This window comes from Lithobates pipiens, unplaced genomic scaffold (assembly GCF_037356315.1).
Source record: "Lithobates pipiens isolate NorthernLeopardFrog02 unplaced genomic scaffold, aLitPip1_a1.2 Scaffold_8, whole genome shotgun sequence".
Classification (NCBI taxonomy): Eukaryota; Metazoa; Chordata; class Amphibia; order Anura; family Ranidae; genus Lithobates; species Lithobates pipiens.
The window spans coordinates 330,551,998-330,574,020 of record NW_027507903.1 but is presented as its reverse complement, the minus strand read 5'-3'; the positions used below and the strand labels follow the sequence as shown (position 1 = coordinate 330,574,020).

General features: G+C 43.0%; 1 protein-coding gene across 1 annotated transcript in view; it reads right to left on the bottom strand.

Moving 5' to 3' along the window:
* PRELID2 (PRELI domain containing 2) overlaps positions 1-22,023 on the bottom strand; it is a 180,910-nt gene that overhangs the window by 12,176 nt on the left and 146,711 nt on the right. The window contains exon 5 of the mRNA XM_077473019.1: positions 3,719-3,824. Coding sequence (XP_077329145.1) covers positions 3,719-3,824 — 106 coding nt within the window. The remainder of the gene's footprint in view (positions 1-3,718; positions 3,825-22,023) is intronic.

The window sequence follows — 22,023 nt, the reverse complement described above, 5'->3', positions numbered from 1 at the left end:
CACAATGGTAGTCGTTTTTAGAAGTGACTTGGAGACGGTGTGGTCAAGACTGTAGCAACCAACTGCATTCAAACTTTTATTCTCCACATGTCATTTTTCAGGTTTGGATCAAACTAGCTGTTATGAGTTGTCTGAAATCTCTTTCCTCAGTGCCTCACACTGAGTCAGTGTTGCCAAGCGTCAGTATTTTTACTGGAACCAGTAAAAAATGGGCACTTTTCTCCTGCCAGTAAATTCCAGTGACAGGAAGAGTTTGCCAGTAAAAAATATGGCTGTGAAGCTAAGCTCGGAACTGCGCATGAAGAAATCAGAATCGAAGTTGGATGAGACCATCCGAGTGCCTGCTACACTGTGTTCAGGTGGTGCCAGCAGCGGGAAGGTCTGACGGAGGCGGTGCCTGAGCTTGTTGTGAGACGTCATGGTGCAAGGGAGCCCAGCAGAGTGGCCAGAGCCTCGTTTGTGGGTCTGTGGGACGTGAGTAAGGCAAGCCGCGAGCGGGACTATCAGTGCTGTTTGGACTGGTGTGGACTAAAGGGACCACCTAGTATGGAGAGAGACTGTCATTGTGACTCAAGAGGGGACGTGTCATGTCGGTGAGGTGTCATCACCTGTACTGCTGCACACTGCTGTCCGTGTCACTGAGTCAAGAGTGTGTGTGTCTGTGTGTGTGAGCGTGCGCCTGTCCATTCTAACTTATTGCCCCCCTGAATCTTGTCCCTGAGCTACTTATTTACTATATCGAAAATAAAATAACTAATATATGTTTTTTGTGCCTTAACATCTACCTTAACCCCTTCCCGCCGAGCGTACGCAGATATGCGTACTCGGCTTCCGGGGGGTATACCGGGATGATGCCCGCACCTGCAGGCATCATCCCGGTACCGTCTTTTAAAGCGGGTGATTGGCTATCCAGCCATAACAACCGATGCGGCTAAAAGCCGCTCGGCTGTTATGCCGGAGGAGCGGGAGGGGACATCCCCCCTCCCGCCGCTGTTACCGGTGCTCCCGCTCGATCGGGAGCACCGATTGCGTGTCCGATGGCTCCGGCCGCTGGGGAGGAACTGGAACGAAGCCGTAATCGGCTTCGTTCCAGTCTCCTCTTAGTAAACACGGAAGCGACGTCATGACGTCACTTCCCGTTTACTCGGCTGCCAATGGCGCCGGTTTTAAAAAAATATCCGGTATTCAGAATCGCCGTTTTCGGCGATCTGAATACACTGAAGTGTAAAGGAGGGGTGGGGGGTCTTTTAGACCCCCGATCCCTCCATAAAGAGTACCTGTCACCACCTATTACTGTCACAAGGGATGTTTACATTCCTTGTGACAGCAATAAAAGTGATCAAATTTTTATTTATTTTTTTAAACAATTTAGTAATTTTAAAATAAATAAAATAAATAAAAAAATAATTTTTTTTTTTTAAAGCGCCCTCCGTCCCCGCGAGCTCGCAAAGCAAAGAAAACGCATACGGAAGTCGCGCCCGCGTATGTAAACGGTGTTCAAATTACACATGAGGTATCGCCGCGATCGTCAGAGCGAGAGCAATAATTCTAGCACTAGACCTCCTCTGTAACGCTAACCTGGTAACCGTAAAAAATGTTTAAAGCGTCGCCTATTGAGATTTTTAGGTACCGTACTTTGTCGTCAATCCACAAGTGCGTGCAATTATAAAGTGTGACATGTTTGGTATCCATTTACTCGGCGTAACATTATCTTTCACATTATGCAAAAAAAAATGGGATAATTTTACTGTTTTTTTTTTTTTTTAATTAATGAAAGTGTACCTTTTCCCAAAAAGTTGCATTTAAAACACCGCTGCGCAAATACCGTGTGACATAAAATATTGCAACAATCGCCGTTTTATTCTCTAGAGTCTCTGTTAAAAAAATATATATAATGTTTGGGGGTTCCAAGTAATTTTCTAGTAGAAAATATGGATTTTAACTTGTAAACACCAAATTCCAAAAACAGGCTTAGTCATGAAAGGGTTAAATCACATTGCTAACTGCATATTGTAATTGTTTGTAGCTTAATAATGAAATGTGCACTTAAAACTCATTTTGTAACTTTTGAAAATTTTAGAAGAATCCTGGCTGTGCCAGTAAATTGTGGGTGTCCTGTCAGTAAATTTCAATCTGGAAGGTTGGCAACACTGTACTGATTTTTCTTTTATATAATTTTACAGGCTGCTCATGAGGGGTTCATTAAGCTCTTCCTCCGCAGTCCTTTAACTACTTAGTATATGGGCTAATTTTGACATTTTTTCACAAACATGTTAAAATCAGCACTTTTTTATTGCTAGAAAATGACTCAAAGTTGCCAAACATATTTTCTCACAGCAGAGATCCTAGGGAACAAAATGGTGGTTATTGCAATTTATATTCGGCACATTTTGCACACATTTTTAGTGCACACAAACACAATATAGTACCCAGTTTTTTTTTTTTTTGTAAAATATAAAAGATGATATGACAAACAGATACTAAACATGTCAAGGCTTAAAATATTGCACGCCTGTAATTGGCAACAAACTATGTAACCTAAAAATCTTCATAGGTGGGGCTTTAAAAGCCTTTACAGATTACCAGTTTATAGTTAAATGTGAGCTCTTGCTCTTACTCTGAGGTTTGTGGAGATACTGCATGTGTGTGATGCAATCACTATTATATACATGCCGAACCTATATGTGTGAGCAAGGGAGGATAGGGGGACAGTTTTCTATTTGGCTCCTTTGAATTTTCAATCAAATAAAGTCAGGCAGTTGGTGGCGGCCGGGCCACTCACAAGCAAATTTAGGCTGGTTCATCAAGAACTGGCTGAAATTCTCAGGGTTTAGCCAGCTTTATACTGTCAAACAGAAGCCCTTAGTTTTACTTTAGGTTTCTCCTTCAGTCGATACCTCGTTCAGTTTAGTAGTCCTTTAGTAACCCTTTTGACAGTGGTGTACCAAAGGGGCAGTGGGAACATTTACCCCGAGTACAAGCAATATGTGGGTGCAATGTCTGTGTGCAGGCCACTTAGGCTAGAGATTGGCAATTACAGTCAAGTTTCCCTAAACACAGGTTAGTTTCTTTAAATTACACTTTCCATTTAATTTTTGTTTTGTTTTTTAACTTAAATTCAATTAGTAAACCATTTCTTACATGGATATACTGCACACGTTAAACATAAAAACAAAACCAATTCTTTGTTTTTAAGCTATAATGCTTCAAATAGATAGATTTTGAATAGCTCATTTTATACATTTTGCTTTTTGTTATTGGGTTTCTTTGATTTCTCTTATTTAAGCAGCAATGTCATCTTTCATTCTTTTACACAACATGCATTTTATTATGGTCATTCCCTCAATTAAGCAAAAAGGGATGAGAGCATAATGTGGTACTCAAAAGCCACTTATGTGAACTAAAGCCATCAATGGCAGCTCTGACGGCACAATAGAGGCTGCTGGCTAAAGCTTATCAGCAGGAAAACCATAGCAATTGAGGCAGGATTTCCAACATGTCAAAATGTTTTTCCCCACCAAAGACAGACAGCAGGCAAAGTGACCACCTATATATGTAAACCTTGCCAATATCAGCCAATTGATTGTAATCTCATGTCATGTATATGGACACCCTGGAGTGGGAAACTACCATTGTTTCAGGTTTCTGATGTAAGTTATAAAGCTAAAAACTATAGTAACATTTTCTGAAATTTATAAATTTAGTATGCATTTATTACCTTTTTGATTCCTTGTTTTAAAAATGCTTGTGCAAAAGTTTCCAGAACACGGTTGAGTAATCCGGCGCCAGTGATTGATAGGGTCCCTCTCTGAATAAATTCTGTCCTGCAGAAAAAAAATACATATTGTACATAATTTGCAGTTTCTAACTTAAACAAAACAAGTTTAAAAAAAAGAAGGGAGCCAATCGAGGTTTAATCAGCCAGGCAGAAGAATTTTGGAAATGGGTCCATACCATACTGCCGATTGACAGACTCCACTCCATTCCTGTGTCCTGTGTGAAGGGGAGGTGTCCCTTCCTTCCAATTGGCTCTTAGAGCTCTTCTTACTGAGCTCTAGTGTGTAACTTCAGCTCTCAGCTCAGGTAAGCTTTATAAATTCTGGACTTTGAGCAGATGTAGAGATGAGCACAGATAAACAGGTACAACTTATGTAGAAGGATCGGTTTCATCTCTGTTTATCACCTGATGCCAATCACTTTAATGGGTATATGTAAGGGTTTACAACCACTTTAAGGCCCCTTTTGCATGGGCTTTACATTTTCCATTTTGTGGGGGGGGGACGGAAAAACGGATGTGCATGGAAATGAAAACAGATATAAAATGTCCAGATCCAAAACAAAACAGGACACAGTATCAATCACCTAAATCTAAACTTGCTGCTACACTACTGAAAGCTACCATATGAGACCGGTTTTCAGCTTTAAGGTAGATCTGTGGCCAGAAAAAGCTTACTAAAGAAAGATTTGCATGCATGTAGGATTGTGTCTCGTGTTAAGTGCTTATTCTTTAGCTATAAACCTGTCATGAGAAAAATATGGTTGCGGCCATTGCGGTTTTGTGGCTATAATGCTGACCTTTCTTCAAAATTTTCTTAGAAACCAACCTGGAAAAAAATTGGTACATCAGGAAATCAGAAGACCTATTGTGCAGACTTGGTCTGGGTCAGTGCTAGAGGTCGACCGATATATCGGCCGGCCGATATATCGGCCGATATTTGCCGTTTTTTAAATAATCGGCATCGGCCGATTGTTCTGATAAAAAGCCGATTCTACAGCGGGACTTTGAAATGACTTCTGTAAGAAGTCAGTGTGAGTTGCCTGAGTTGTCATAGCAACACTTTCCTCCTCTCTGGGCAGACTGCCAAGAAAAGAACTAAATGATACAATGTTTACACTTCTGAATGAATGAAGTCATCTCTGTGTGTAGAAGTTCTCAGTTTAACCATTTAAAGACTAAATCTTTTCTGACACTTGTTGCTTACAAGTAAAAATCCTGTATTTTCTGCCAGAAAATCACTTAGACCCCCCAAAAATTATATATTTTTTTTAGCAGAGATCCTAGGGAATAAAATAGCGGTTGTTGCAATATTTTATGTCACACGGCATTTGCACAGAGGTCTTTCAAATGCATTTTTTTGGGAAAAAAAATACACCATTTAAAATATAAAAATAAAATAAAAACAGTAAAGTTAGCCCATTTTTTTTTTTTTTTGTCCAAAAGTTTTGACTACCCGTTTTTATTTAATATATAGGTTTTTTTTTTTTTTTTTTGTAATCTAGATCATACATACAAGTAAACTGATTGGAGGTTTGTTTTGTTTAATAAATGTTTAAGTGTAAGAAATTTTCTGTATCACGTATGAAGGCCGCTTTCACACTGGAGCGGGCAGGCGTAGATGGTAAAACGCAAGTTTTAGCGGCTCTTTACCATCATTTTAGCGGTGCTATTTGGCTGCTAGTGGGGCACATATAACCCAGCTAGCGGCCAAGGAAGAGGTTAAATGCGCCCATGAAGCACTGCTGCCAAATCGCATTGCATGCGCTTCGGCAGTGGTGCCCATTCATATCAATGGGCAGGAGTGGTGGAGGAGCGGTGTACACCACTCCAAACGTGCTGCTTGCAGGACTTTTTTTTTTAAGATCCTGCCAGCGCATCGCCTCAGTGTGAAAGTACTCTCTTTCACACAGACTGCAGGGGAGCCATTTTGCAGGCACTTTACAGGCGCCATTTTTAGCCCAAAAGCGCCTTAAAAAATGCCCCAGTGGGAAAGGTGTGTTAGATCAAGGGGGATTAAAAATAAATAAGTAAAATAAAATCGGCCTAACATATCGGCCCAAAAAAATCGGCATCATATATCGGCTATCGGCCGCCATGATTTCTAAATATCGGCATCGGCCAGAGAAAAACCCATATCGGTCGACCTCTAGTCAGTGCCCCCATATTTTGAAGCTAGAGGGTCAGCAAAACTGAAGGAGGGACAGGTGTGCAATGTATTTCTCTCCATGTTTATTTCCTTAAAACTTAAAGTTCAATATTAGCAGCGTTTTTTCAATTGTTTCTCTGCTATGCTAAATTGTTAGAGCCTTTCTCATCACTCTTGTACAATGGTATATTTTATGAACTCAAAGAAGGTTCACAATAATATAAAAATAGCTTTAAATATAATAGTCATAAGACCAAAGCGTACTATAGCAAAATCCAAAACACAAGTTATTTATCTTTCACTGAGAGCTGTCTAAATGGAAATTTACTGGACTTTATTGATCTAATATCGATCTCTGTAGTATAACCCAACCTGTTCCACGAGTCATGGAGAGAAGTCTATTAATGAGATTCATCTGCTGAATTATTGACTAGTTAAGTACAGAAGGTCCATCTTAATTGTTTTCCAGATGGGAGTTTAATTAAAGTGCATTCGATATAAAAGACACAGCCTCTTCCGACAATAGGTGAGATGGTCTTCCAAAGCCTGATTTAATCAAATAATGGATACTAATCGAGAGCTCCCCTCCCTGAAAGAAAGAATGATGTTGGGATCTAGGACAATGATTGCTTAAGCCCCGTACACACGAGAGGACTTATGTCCGACAGACTTCCGAAGGAGTTCTGCCGGAGTTCCGACAGAGTTCTGACGGACTTTTCGACTGAGCGGACTTGGCCACACACAATCACACCAAACTCCGACGGATTCGAACGTGATGACGTACGACTGGACTCGAATAAGGAAGTTCCTAGCCAGTAGCCAATAGCTGCCCTAGCGTCGGTTTTAGTCCGTCGGAATAGCATACACACGAGCGAATTTTTCGGTAGGAACTGGGTCCGGCGGAGTTCCGTCGGAAAAATTTGAAGCATGTTCCATTTTCTAAAGTCCGTCAGACTTTTGCGAATCAAAAGTCCGTTGCAGCCCAAACACGATCGAATAGTCTGACGGAATCATTCCGTCGGACTTTGGATGTTGAAAAGTCCGCTCGTGTGTACGGGGCTTTAGAATCACCACAGCAGTGAAACATTGCCAGCCTGGTTAGATAGTACCGAAGTTGGAAAAATAGGATTTTTGTACTCACCGTAAAATCCTTTTCTCTGTAGTTCACTGACTGACACAGCTCCTTTACTTAGACCATCAGGTTGTTACGCCATCTTCAGGAGAGGACTAGGCAGAACATGTTAACATGTACAAAAAACAAAACAAAAAAAAACAGAACTTTCTAGTTCCGCCCAAGGCGCGGTCCCTTCAGTAAAAACCCCCCAGCCTGCATCCTGCAGCCTCAGTACGTCAACAAGCAGTATAACGTAAAAATAGGAGGGGAGGGTGCTGTGTCAGACAGTGAACTACAAAGAGAAGGATTTTAAGGAGAGTGCAAAAATCCTATTTTCTCTTACGTTCACTGACTGACACAGCTCCTTTCTTAGACCATCGGGATGTCCCCAAGCAGTGTCAAAACGAGGGGTGGGAAACAGCATAAAACTTTCACCCACAAAAACAGAGTGTGGGAAACCATATAAGAACTCCACCCACAAAACAGAGTGCTCCCAAACCGGGGAGTCACCCCCTTATCTAACCGCATCAGAACTTGCGGTAACAATGCAACAGTGCATTTACTTAAGGTAACTGTTTCTTGTCAAAAAAAACCTGAAAAAATGTAAGTTCAATATGCAAATTACACGTCCGCCTGCAAAATTTTGCGTCCAAAACAGGCATCAGGCGATGCACTGACATCTACCTTGTAGAATTTTGTAAAGGTGTGAACAGACGACCAAGTCACCACTTTACACACTTGCGCGACTGACGCTTGATGTCGGTAGAGGCCATGACCGGAAAGGGGGGCACCTGCCCCTTCAAGGCATAGGCCTGTACCCACAATCTGTCTCAGCTCGCAGGTGCTCCACTATAAAGGACATAATCACAGGCAAAATGGGCGCTGAATTACAAAAAAAATGGTCCCTAACCATGCTTCTCCCTGGTTACGCCAAAAATGGCCAACGGGCACTGTATACAGAGAGACAGTGAAACACAGGCAGAGAAAATGGTGGCAAACATCACTACAGAGATCAGCAGACACAGACCTCCAGACACCCAGGGTAGAGACAACAGACACCCAGGGCACAGCCTCCCAGTGCAGCCCCCCGCCCAAGGTGAGAGCCCCCCCAGGGGGCCCCTGTATGTGGCACACACACCGCTCAGCAGCCCATGCAGCATCCCCCATGGGGGGAGGGAAGATAGGGGCAGGGAGAGACGAGAGGGAGGAGAGGGACCCCCGAATCGACCTCTCAGGGAATGCCCAGCTGCTCAGCCCCACTGAGGCAGGGAGAGCTGTACTTACCATGCAGAAAAAAAAAAAAAAACACAGACCGATGGGCCCGCAGGGTTCCTATGTCGTCCTTCACTAGGCATAAAAAAAAAAAACTGAAGGTGGCGTAAGAACCCGATGGTCTACGTAAAGGAGCTGTGTCAGTCAGTGAACGTAAGAAAAATTAAATTTTAATCTGCAGTCTACTTATGGGCAAACCCCTGGCAGCATATATGTAACTAAATGCTATAAATATTTTACAATAAAACAAACCTACTGCCTTTAATCGCACTGCCAAGTGCATATCATTTAAGGCCATTGGTGTTGGGACACTGTCCCCTGGCATCTATGGCAAAGATTTTTTTATCTTTGCTTAGATGGAGGTTGCACATCCACATATAGAGTGACCTTGCCAAGGCAGTGTACAAAATTACAGGGACTGGCCCATCAGTTCTAGGGTTACCACTTGTAAGGGATACCGAATGCAGGCATCCAGCAGCAGTAATGACCAGATCTGTGTAGCTGCATATCGAACACCAGAGCATACACAAAAGAAAAGTGAAAAAAAATCAGGACAGTGAAGCACAACCAAGCCACAGCAAAAAGGAAAAAAAGTCTGGTGCACAAAGAGCTAAATGTGCAGCAAGCATAGGTTTCCATAAAATGGGTACTCAGGGTTACAAAGTATGAATAAAGTTCATGCGTCCATAGGGGTTAAAATTATTATTATTCATGATTTATATAGCGCCAACAGTTTACGCAGAGCTTTACAATGTATAGGGGGGACAACACAATTACAGTACAATACAAAAGGTACAGGAGGGCCCTGCTCATAGAGCTTACATTCTAAAGGGAGGGGGTAGTGGTACAAAAGGTAATAGCTGCAGAGAATGATTTGATGGGGGTGGCTCGGGGACAGTTAGGTGGGTGTGGGATAGGCTTCCCTGAATAAATGAGTTTTCAGGGAACTCCTAAAGGTGGACAGGGTAGGGGCTGAGTGGACAGACTGGGGCAGGGAGTTCCAGAGGATGGGAGAAGCTCTGGAGTAGTCTTGAAGGCGAGCACGAGAGGAGGTAACAAGGGAGCTAGAAAGCAGGAGGTCCTTGGAGGAGCGGAGGGGACGATTTGGGCATTATCTGCAGATAAGATTTTACACGGTGAGGTAGGGTAAGCCAGTGAAGGGATTGGCAGAGGCGCAGCAGTCACGGATCGATAAGTGAGGTGTATTAGTCTAGCAGCAGCATTCATAATAGACTGAAGGGGGGAATAGCCTGCTTAAGGGTAGGCCATTAAGGAGAGAGTTGCAGTAGTCAAGGCGGGAAATAATCAAGGAGTGAACGAGTTGCTTTGTGGTGTCATTAGTCAGGAAGGGTCGAATTCTGGAGATGTTGCGGAGGTGAAGGCGGCAGGATTTAGCCAGTGATTGGATATGGGGGCTGAAGGAGAGGTCAGAGTCAAGCATTACACCCAGGACCCTGGCATGTGTGGAGGGACCAATGGTTGTGTAAAATAGTTGTGTTAAAATAGGGAAAAGCAATGACCACTCGCAGCTCCTATCCTCAGAGTGGTGATCAGCTCTGTGTATAAACTAAAGAGGAGCAGAAAAGAGGAGGGAAGTGCCAGTAAGTGTAGTGTTGCCATGTAAAAGTTCTAAAAACAATGGATTAAGAACACTCAAGAATTCAATAAAAAGCATGCAAGGGCAGAAGGGACTTCACCAGAAGAACCAACTGTAAAACAGCCTGTTTTCCACTTGGTCCTCCTGTTTTTGCACTGAAGTCACTTACGCCTGTGCATTCCACGTTGGTTGGCGTGGACTCCAAGGGTTTTTTGCAGGCTCCTGAGCCCAGCCTCTACTATCTCCAGCAGCCAGGACAATAGAGGTCTTGCAGGACAGAAAAAGTAAAGGGACTGACATTATATTTATCAGATGAGCAGGCTTTTTATTGAATTCTTGTGAGTAGTCTTAATCCATCGTTTAAGAAACTTTTACCTGGCAATACTAAAAACTTAGCTGGCACTTCCCCCTCCTCTCTTCTCCCCTTAAGCACAACCAAGCCAACAACTCAACTATGCACACTATAAACAAGTGGAGAGAATATAACACACAGGGTATGAGCAGGACTGGGACTAGGAACAAGGGGAGCAGAGATGGGGAATCGAATACAGAATACTGACTACAAGGTACAGGGAAGGGCCGGGGCAAGGGCAGGAGTAGGATTATAGAGGAGCTAGGATCGCGCTCATTCAGCCTGCAGAAATTTGACTAGCAGGCAAAACATTCCTCTTTAACCCGTGGTTGCAGGTAAGAAAATAGTTAAGTCTATGGTAGGTCTAAGTCTCAACAATGGACACACACAATCTACTTAACCACTTCAGCCCCAGAAGATTTGGCTGCTCAATGACCAGAGCACTTTTTGCGATACGACACTGGGTCGCTTTAACTGATAATTGTGTGGTCGTATGACGCTGTAACCAAACAAAATTGAAGTTCTTTTTTTCCCCCCAAATAGAGCTTTCTTTTGGCGATATTTAATTAACTATGCGTTTTTTTTAAAACACACACACACAATATTCTGTACTATTTGCTATAATAAATATCCCCAATAAAAAAAAAAAATAATAAAAAAAAAAATAAAAAAAAAAATTTGCAGTTTAGGCCGATATGTATTCTTCTACATATTTTTTGTAATAAAAGTTGAAATAAGGGGGGGGGGGGCATGGCTTGCGTGCGCATGAAGATGGACGCCTGAGCAGCGAGCTCTGCTACCCAGACCGGACAACCAGCGACTACTGGGCGATCGTACCGCCGCAAATAGCCCTACAGAGCCTCGATCGCTTCTCCCGGACCCCCGCCACAGCGATGTCCCGCAAGCGGTTCCAGGACAGAGGCCCGAAAAGGCTGGAGTCCTTTTCCTTCCAGCCCCGCCGCAAGGCCCAAGATGGTGCCGCCGGCACAGCGCGAAACTCCTTGAGCTACACGGATCTCCCTGATGCACATCCACGGGACATACAAGCTGATCTGCTGCCATCCTACCCCCCTGACATCTCCCTCCCCCTCGGCTTCCCAGAGCCCGGTGAAATCGAAGATGCGGATGGATCCCAGCAACCAGGCCTCAGACACAGTGAGTACAGGCCTCCATAATGACTCTGCTATTTCATCTTTGCAATCCTCAATAGCACAATTCCCGACCACAGGGCAACCTGTGCTGGATACAACAGTGAAGGATATGCTTTTATCCTTACAATCTTCCCTAATGACTAACCTATCATCACTGATTAATAGATTTAGGGCTGAAACGATTAATTGACATTATCAATAATAATCAATAATGAAAATCGTTGGCAACGATTTTCATGATCGATTAGCTGGTCCGCACCATGCGATCCGTGGAGCGGTCCGTGGCCGCGGCCTTAGGAAAGGCCGCGGCTTCGACCTAGCTCCGGAGCTGGCGGCCATCTTGGCACACCTGGCGGCAGTGTTGTAAATTGTAACCCCGTCACTTCCGGTGCAGCTCCGTCACTGAAACAGCTGACGGCGGCCCTTTACCATGCATGCGCCACTTCAATGCTAATAACAGCTCATGCGCAGGATATTTCTTTAGCGGCGGAGAAAAATTATGGCCTCAAGCGGGCAGAGACTTGCGGGCGGAGCTGGACAGATGGTTAGAACATCAGCAGCAGCGCCGCCCACCCCCCTAACATGCCCCCGAATCGCGCATGCGCAGGATATTTGTTTACTGTTGAGAAAAATTATGGACGCAAGCTGCTATTAACAGCGCATGCGCGGGATATTTGTTTAGCGGTCGAGAAAAATTATGGACTCAAGCGGGCGTAGACTTGCTGGGAGGGAGAGATAGAGCGGAGCTTGGAGAGGGGGGCGGGGCCCCGTGCATAGCACTGACTACACGTACAGTACATTGTTCTTCCAATAAATACGCCTCACTGTGCCCAGAAAGTACTGTACATGTAGTCAGTGCTATGCACGGGGCCCCGCCCCCCCTCTCCAAGCAAGTCTACGCCTGCTTGAGTCCATAATTTTTCTCGACCGATAAACAAATATCCCTCGCATGCACTGTTAATAGCAGCTTGCGTCCATAATTTTTCTCGAACAGTAAACAAATAACCCGCGCATGTGCGATTTGGGGGCATGTTAGTGGGGTAGGCGGGGCTGCTATTGATGTTCTAACCATCTGTCCAGCTCCACCCGCCCGCAAGTCTCCGCCCGCTTGAGTCCATAATTTTTCGCTAAAGAAATATCCTGTGCATGTGCTGTTAATAGCATTGAAGTGGCGCATGCGCGGTAAAGGGCCGCCGTCAGCTGTTTCAGTGACGGAGCCGCATCGAAAGTGACGGGGTTAGTTTTTTTTTCATGGGTCGCAGAAAAATTTACAACAAATCTAACCAAATAACTAACTACTATCTATTAGATAGGATTAGATAATAACTAACTACTATCTAAGCCTTTCCACTTGCTCGGCACAGCCACATTGTTTAAATAAAAAGGTATAACACTATCTCCCCCCAATAAAATGCAGCTTATTACAAGCATATCACTGATGATTTGTGCCAATAGGCGTCATCCCGGGACTCATCATTGCGGTCTGTTTGGAGGAACTTTGATCGGTGGTGAGCTTGGTGCAAATCATCAGTGATATGCTGACTATGTTTTTATGCTTGTAATAAGCTGCATTTTATTGGGGGGGGGGGGGGGGGAGATAGTGTTACTCCATCATTGGTGTTTTATTCTGCAGTTTGAGTGTAAGGCCCCTTTCACACGGACGATCCGTTCAGGTCCGCCTGTCAGTTTTTCAGGCGGACCTGAACGGATGCTCCATAGAGGTTTATGAAATGAGTGACATGTCCGCTGATATCCGACCCGCTCCGCTCCGAAAAAGTGTGATGGAGGAAAAAGCTATTTTTCCATCCGTCATCAGATCGGGTGACAATGGACACTACGGTCCGTCATCACCCGATCTCGCATAGGGGAGAGCGGCACTGTGACAGGTCCATCCCTGCGCAGTCTGCAGAGACGGACCTGTCATCTTCCTGCTCAGTGGAGATCGCTCCGGCGATCCCTGCTGAGCAAGCGGATATCCACGAGGCGGATCAGCACTGATCCGCCCCATGTGAAAGGACCCTTACACTCAGTTTTTTCATTATTACTTTTAAATAAATGGAAAAATGGCATATTACTTTATTTATTTTTTTAAATATGATTTTATCCGATTAATCGAAAAAATAAATCGGCCCATTAATCAATTATGAAAATAATCGTTAGTTGCAGCCCTAAATAGATTCTCATTAGAAATGAAACACATGGACAATAGAATGCAGTTCATGGAAAACAAAATGGAAGAGTGCACTGATACGGTCAATGAATTAGTAGATGCATATTCCGAACAAAGGGATGAGTCTCTCTGGATCAATGCTAAAATCGCGGACCTCAAGGACTGCTCCAGATGAAATAACGTCAAAATACGCGGGATCCCAGAGTCCATCCAGCCCAAAGAACTGCACAACTTTGCAACCACAATGTTTTCTAGCATGCTTCCTGAGCTTTCCCCAATTGAGCTCACTATTGATCGTATACACAGAATACCAAAACCCAGTCATCTTGAAGCAGATGTACCCCGAGACGTGCTTCTGAGGGTCTACTTCTTTCAGGCGAAAGAATACTTCTGAAGGCTAGAGATCTATCACCACTCCCTGCACCGTACTCCAACATCCAACTGTACGCAGACCTCTCTCCGTATACGCTACAAATGCGGAGGCAACTAAAAACCATAACTAAGGCCATGAACAACCACAAGATCACATACAAATGGCACCATCCTGCGACCATCTTGGCCACCTACAATGGTATACTGCATACTATCTCCACTTTGGAAGGGGGCTTGAAGCTACTCAATGCTTGAGAAATTCTACCAGATCCTCCACAACCCCAACTGGAACCTAAGGGGAAACCAAATCCATTTACCTTTGGCCTTAACCGGAAGAAACACAAAAACACCCACCGTTGACTGAACAGCCCATATTACAAAGATGAGCGACGATTATAGTCCGGTCTGGAGCTGCGATTACACACCTGCTTGTTGAACTTTTCCCCCTACCTTAGTCAGTTGCTCACCTGAGCGGCTAACCACTGATGTACTTGTGTGTCTTTGGTTTTGTTTTCTTGTTTTATTTTTTCAGTTCACAGTTTCTGCCATACCTGAACCTCCAAAAGTTTCAGGCACACACAGTATCCTCCCAAGGAAAATTGTCTACCGCAAATCCTAACTTGTCTTCTCCTTGTAACTGTAGCACCGTATATTAACTTCCCGCCTGAACTTCCGAGTACTGTCCCCAGCCACTACATCTGCATAAGCTGGTCTCCTGAGATCTGATTAGTTGCGGTCGTCAACTATAAGTACTTGTTCTGCTGCCACAGACTCTCCCATCACACCATGGGAATCACCATCCTTTCCCTCAACGCAAAAGGGCTCAATCACCCTGCGAAACATAACTCACTATGGAAATCAGCACATTACAGTTATGTGCAAGTGCTATGTGTCCATGAAACCCACTTTGCCTTAGGCGCATCCCCTAAATTCCAGCACAGGCTATTCCCACATGTCTTCCACTCCTCCTTCCCTCAGAAGAAACGCGAAGTCCTAATAGCCATCAAGAACACCATCCTGTTTACAATGCAGAAATATCTCGCTGATCTGGAAGGCCGCTATATTATCTTGAACTGTACAATCAACAATGTACCTTACACCCTTGTTACCATTTACGTCCCAAACCAAGGCCAAATTAACTTTCTTAGGAAGACACTGCGAAGGGCGAGGAAAGTCCAACAGGGTCACTTACTGTTCTGCGGGGACTTTAATCTAGTCCCAAACAACGCAATGGACTCTACGGCAGGGTCTAAAAGATATGCATCTCCTTTAGAGTCTTTTATTGCATCTAATGATTTGTACAACGTGTGGAGGTGTTGGCATGCGAGCGAGCGGGACTTTACATTCCTCTCGCCGCGTCACAACTCCTACTCATGTATTGATCTGTTTTTGGCTGACAAACGATTACTACAGAAGACTTTGGGTTCCAGCATCCACACCACCACCTGGTCAGACCATGTCCCCATTAGCATCACTATCTCTGATGGTTCACATCACCCTGATTCATTCATATGGAGAGTAAACAACTATCTCCTTAACACGCTGCAATACTCCACACCTATCAAACAACAATTGGAAGAATACTTCTTAATCAATCAAACTTCAGTATCTGACCCACTCACAGCGGATATTGCCACCGCTGAATCCCTAAACAAAACGAATCCCTCCCAGTTCCTACAATCTAAAATATTCCCACTACAGAATGAACTGAGGTCCCTTCTCCTTGAAAGACATGAACATTTTTATAAAATACTCAAGGCCACTTCATACACCACAGGTAATAAGGCAGGTAAAGCAATGTCACTAAGGGTCAAAGGGCATAGAAACAACAAAAATCCTGTTCCTGCTTCATCCCCACACAAACGAAAAACTCCTTAAAACCTCAGTCCATAGCCGACGCCTTTAGTACATACTATCGAGATCTTTACAACCTCAAAGTAGATCCGAACATCAACCAACCCTCCCCTACTTTAATTCAAGCATTCCTAGATGACCTGAACCTCCCGTCTGTATCACATCAACAACTTTCAGAACTGAATTCGCCTTTTGCGGTCGATGAGATTATATCAGTAATAAATAGGCTTCCTTGCTCCAAATCCCCAGGCCCAGATGGCTTCACTGGGGAATATTACAAACAATTTAAAGACACTTTAGCCCTTACACTGTGCCAAACATTCAACCTGCCAGTCAAATCCGCCTCCTTCCCAAAGGAAATGCTTACTGCCATGGTTGTGACCCTACCCAAACCTGGCAAAGAACCTACATCTCCTAAAAACTTCCGCCCTATTTCGCTACTAAACCTTGATCTAAAAATATACGCGAAACTTCTAGCCAACAAACTTGAAAACATACTACCTTCCCTTATCTCCTTGGACCAATCGGGGTTCACCAAAGGACGCCAAGCCTCGGACGCCACTAGACGACTGTTAAATATTATACATCATGCAGAATCTACTAAACTCCCATCGATCCTCCTGTCCCTAGACGCCGAAAAGGCATTTGACAGGGTCCACTGGTAATACCTGTCAGCAGTATTGACTAAATTTGGTCTCACTGGTCCAATACAGGATGCAATAATGGCCTTGTATTCTACTCCCTCAGCCCGGGTGTTCTCGGCAGACACTCTTTCTTCACCCTTCCAAATTTCCAATGGCACAAGACAAGGTTGTCCATTATCGCCCATAATCTTTAATCTAGTCATGGAACCCCTTGCTGAAAAGATAAGAACTAATACCGAAATCTCTGGCATATCCCTCGCTGGCTTAGAACATAAAATTAGCCTGTTCGCTGATGACGTGATCCTTATGATTACTGACCCTGACCGCTTACTCCCTGAGATCCAGAAAATGCTCGCCTGGTTCAGTGACATTTCCTATTACAAAATTAACTACACTAAATCGTATGTATTGGACTTAGGCCTAGATGCTCCTACTAGCACTCGACTCAAAGCGCAATTCCCCTATTCATGGGCAGAGAATAGCATATCATACGTAGGCATTCAACTAACTAAATCAACAAAAACACTGTTTGCAACTAACTACTTACCGATTCGAACCAAACTACAAACTGACCTTACCAGGCTGGCAAACTTCGAGTTCTTTTGGATGGGGCACCTGGCAGCGTTCAAAATGTTCCATCTCCCCCAAATACTATATCTATTCCAAACTTTACCCATCTTACTTCCCCTTAGCTACTTCAAATCACTCCAATCGATACGATCTAAATTTGTTTGGCAGGGTAAAAACGCTAGATGTGGTCACGCCCAATTAATTAAGCATTGACTAGCTGGAGGCACAGGCTATGTGGACTTCCAAGACTACTACATGGCATCTATCCTCACACAATCTAAGGAGTGGTTCCCGCACTCTCCCTCTACGACCCTTTGGGGAAGAGTGGAGGCCTCTCTAATTCCAGAAGGAAACATATCCTCCTGGATATTCGCATCTATTCTCGGAGCAAAACTCCCTAGCAAACCCTCTCCGACCATAGTGACGACTACCAAAACTTGGGCACAGTTTATTCATTCAATGACCACCCACTCAAATAGATCGACAATTCCTGTACCCATAGAGACACTACATCTTCTAATGCAATCAACATCTTATTCAGGATGAAAAACCAAAGGCATAACTTGCTTATCTGACCTGATTGATAAAAATGCAATAAAAACGTTTCCTGTACTCCAAAAAGAATACTCACTCCTGAACTCTGATATTTTCTTATATCTCCGCACCAAAGACTGCCTTGCGTCCCTAAAAACATGGGCGTGCGTAATCCCCCAAGAAGCCTGGATTTTCCTCAGATCCACCACAGTGCAACAAAAAGGTATTTCTCCCTTTTATAAATGACTCCACCAGAAGTCTACATTTACTAGCTAGCAATTTTACACTGGGAAAGAGTCTTAGACTATAAATTCACATTAGAACAATGGGAAAAAGCCTGCCAAGCCACGTATAAAGCTACCTGCTGTGCTTCCCTTCCCTAATCATCGACTTTAAAACTCAGAATCCAACTTGCGGAAGGGAGCAGATGGCTCTTCCCTGGCACAGACTAGATCCCTTAGGGGGTGTCCGGGTAGAGAATCCCCCCTCCCTAGTGCTGCAGACGAATTACACAGACATAACTGACCCATTCCACCAGTTAGATCCGTGATACTACTTTCACCTACAGTTACGATGTCTACATCACTGTGTGTGCCCCACATGCCAACTGATTCAGTTTCTCACAAAGTGGATGTTATATATCCCGATTTATCTACGTTCTATATTAAGATGTTGAATATGTTTTTTTTTTTTTTTCTTTTCTCTGAAAAAATGCATGTCCATATTTCCTTAAATATGTGAATCTACGTTACCCTAATAACCAATGTTATATAGCTGCACAACTCTGTTAGCTATTATTATCATCATCTGTATCACAAACTACAATACATTGATGTATGACAAATGTTGTTCACCTTTTGTATGTTGACAAAATTGAATAAAAACTATTGAGGAAAAAAAACTAAAAAGTTGAAATAAGTGTATATTGTTTGGTTTGCGCAAAAGTTAGAGTCTACAAAAGAGGGGATAGATTTATGGCATTTTTATGATTATTTTTTACTAGTAATGGCGGCGATCTGCGATTTTTAATCGTGACTGCAACATTATTAATTATATAGCGATCAGTGCTATAAAAATGCATGGATTATTGTATAAATGTCACTGGCAGAGAAGGGGTTAACACTAGGGGGCGATCAAGGGGTTAACCATGTTCCCTGCTATTAGGAACTCACAATCTGCATCTCCTCTCAGAACAGAACAGGGACGTGTGTGTTTACACACACAGTCCCTGTTCTGCCATTGGCACCCTCCCGAGTACAGTGGGCACGCACGTGCCTGCTATCCTGCTTAAAGGAGCCAACGTATAGCTACAACTGTTCACAGTAGAATAACAGCGGATGGTCGGCAAGTGGTTAAGCTGATAACATACAGACCAACCTAATCTAGTGTCTTTAGTGAACGTTAAACATTCACAGTGCTAGAGGAAAAGTAAGTGAACCCAAATTACTTCAAATGAAAGCCAATTGGAGTTCGCCGTTTGCACACTTGGGAGTAAAAAAAAAAAAAAAAAAAATGGAGTTTGGAGGTGTGGTTTACAGCTACTTCAGCTGAAGTGAACCGTGCCTCACAAAAATAGCTCTCTGAAGACATATGATCAATAGTACTTGATCTGCATAAGCTTGGAAAGGGACACAAAGCAATCTCAAAGCGACAAATTGTCTATAAATGGAGACTGTTTAGTACTGTAGCTACTCTTGCTAGAAGCCAAGATGACTCTCAATGTACAATGCAGAATTCTCAAGAACCCACAAATAAGGAGGCCATACACACATCAAAATTGCGATTCACCTATGCTCAAGCTGATTTTGAGGAAGTTGATCTATTGATTGAACTTCAGTACAAACAGCACTTCTGTGTTTTCTAGTGCGATCACTGCTTGTGGTTATAGCTGCCGACAGTGATCAATGTATTCTAACGGTGAGGAATCCTGCTTAAGGCTTGAAGACATCACTGGAACTGGCAAACATTCCTGATCAGGAGTCTACTATAGGCAAGTCTTTGAACAGGCAGGGTGTCCATAGCAGAACACCACAGAGTAAGCCACTGCTCCAGAAAAAAATAAAATAAAAATAGCACCTTGCCAAACTGCAACACAACTGGGAAAATGTTTTGTGAACTGACGAAACAAAGGTTAAATTGTTCAGGCAGAATACTCAGCACTGTATAATACATGAAGAGCACACAACTTCAAAATCAAAACACCATCTCAACGGTGAAGTATGGTGGAGGAACATCATAATTTTAGCTTGCTTTCCTGGCTCAGGGCCTGGACCACTTGTCACCATTGAGAGGAAAATAAATTCCCACGTTTACCAAAATATCATGAAAACATTATGCACTACAAAATCCAGAAGTGAACCGTGTATTCTCTTGGGGAGTTTGATTTGTACAGCACTATCTGTTTTTATATACATGCAAGTTTTTTTTCACTTTTTCCTACTGAATGTTGTGCAGGTCTTATCCAGAGCTACCGAAAGTGATTGCTTGAAGTCATTACTGTCAAAAGGAAGTTCAACCAACTAATAACTCCAAAGATTCACTTATATTTTATGGGTGTGTTCGATAAAGACACAAGAAATTAGAAGTTTTTGTGCGTTATAAGCTTAAGCACATTCCCTGAAAGTAACTCTCGTGTTCGAAACGTGCTGAAGAATGTGCCAAATTCATGCACCTGTCTAGAACTTGTATTTGCACTTTTAGGCTGGGTTCACATATGAACCACATGCAGCTTACAGCAGGGTCCGATGCGTCCTGGTTCACCGTTTCAGGTCTAACATCAACCTGAATTCGAACCTGAAACGGACCAATAAATGCACAGCTTTTTTTCTGCAAAATGCATCAGACCTGCAGCGCAGATATGTGAACCGGCTCCATAGAGAGTCGGTGAAAATCTCCTGTTATTAGGAATTGGATGTGGGGACCCCAGCCTTAGAATGCACGAGAGACACTTGCAAAATCATGCAAGACTATTTTTCTCTCTCTAAACAAGAGAGATGGTCTTAATCAACTCCACTTCTACATTTGGCGCATGCAATGTCACACAATGTAAAGTGGCACATTTTAGAACTACCTAAATTTGTTATGAGTCACTGTCAGAATTGAAAGACTTAATTTGGCGCAAAATCTTAACAAGAGGGAATACTGACAGAAAAGTTTTGCAGCAACTTTAATGAATTCCCCCCATTGTCTGTCCATTATTGTGACTGTTGAGGATCAGATCACATTTTTTGTAAATTTCGGCAGAAAAGCAGTCACTTCCCCGGGGGGTTCACATACTATTCTGCCACTGTAAAAATTATGCAAATATTTTCAAAATGTTAGAATTATTACATATTTACCTGCAGCTGGCAGGACGCACGGTCAGTTTGGCAGCCAAGTCTGTGTGAAAGAAATACTAACAGTACGTCCAGCTTTAGTAATCAGGGTAAACAGCTTGTTACACTGATCATCGATTCATACAAAGTACAGATTTTGTTACACTGTACTTGGCTGGAGATCTTAGGAGCAGATTATTACTATGTAAGGATTTTGTTACACTGTAATTAGCTGTAGCAGCTAATTACAATGTAGTGATTTTGCTATATTTTAATAAGCTACAGCAATTGCAAACAGTGTAGTACCTCATAAGTTTTAAACGTAAACATTAGTAGGTTGGTATCCTCGTGCTCATTAACTTAAAACGAAAGAAGGGAATGGATTAACGTGGACTACTCCAGATCGGTTACCACGTGACACCAGTGGAATTGAGGACTGTCTTGATGCCCAGAAATTAGGCAAGATGAAATAAAAATTACAAAAATTTTATTCTGAAAACATGAGTTCATTAAAAACAAGAAAGAAAAAGGAGGGGGTGGGGGGGGGGGAAGATCCCTATTCCGGGAGCCACCCATGCCTATTTGTAGACTTCTCTTGGGGACCTCAACGGTAAGCCATGTTACTACCACTTTCACTATGATTGTGAAATTACTCCATGGCTTCAATACTGTTAAGGCCATAATATGGCTTATTGTAGTAAATTTTGTATAATCTTGAGATTCTATCTATTTAACCCTAGATGCGCCAAGAGATCTCCTGAAGAAGCGACTGTCGCAAAACTAGTAGAGAAATACCATCAACTTGGGCGTAAGCCGCTGTATTCCTTGCTCCCTTTAATGGGAGACTGGGCATTTCCTCATTGTAATATTGTTTGTACTATGATGCTATTAACCTGTAATATGGTTGGTCATCAACAAATGTTTTTAATGAACTAATGTTTTCTGAATAAAATTTTTGTAATTTTTATTTTTTTCTTGCCTAATTTCTGGGCATCAAGACAGTCTTCAATTCCACTGGTGTCACCGAGTAGTCCACGTTAACCCATTCCCTAAGCTACAGCAATGTATATCTTAACCACTTCAATTCAGGGCATTAATACACCCTTCCTTTCTCGCACACAGCATATGCATACTTCTAATTACACCCCAAAATAC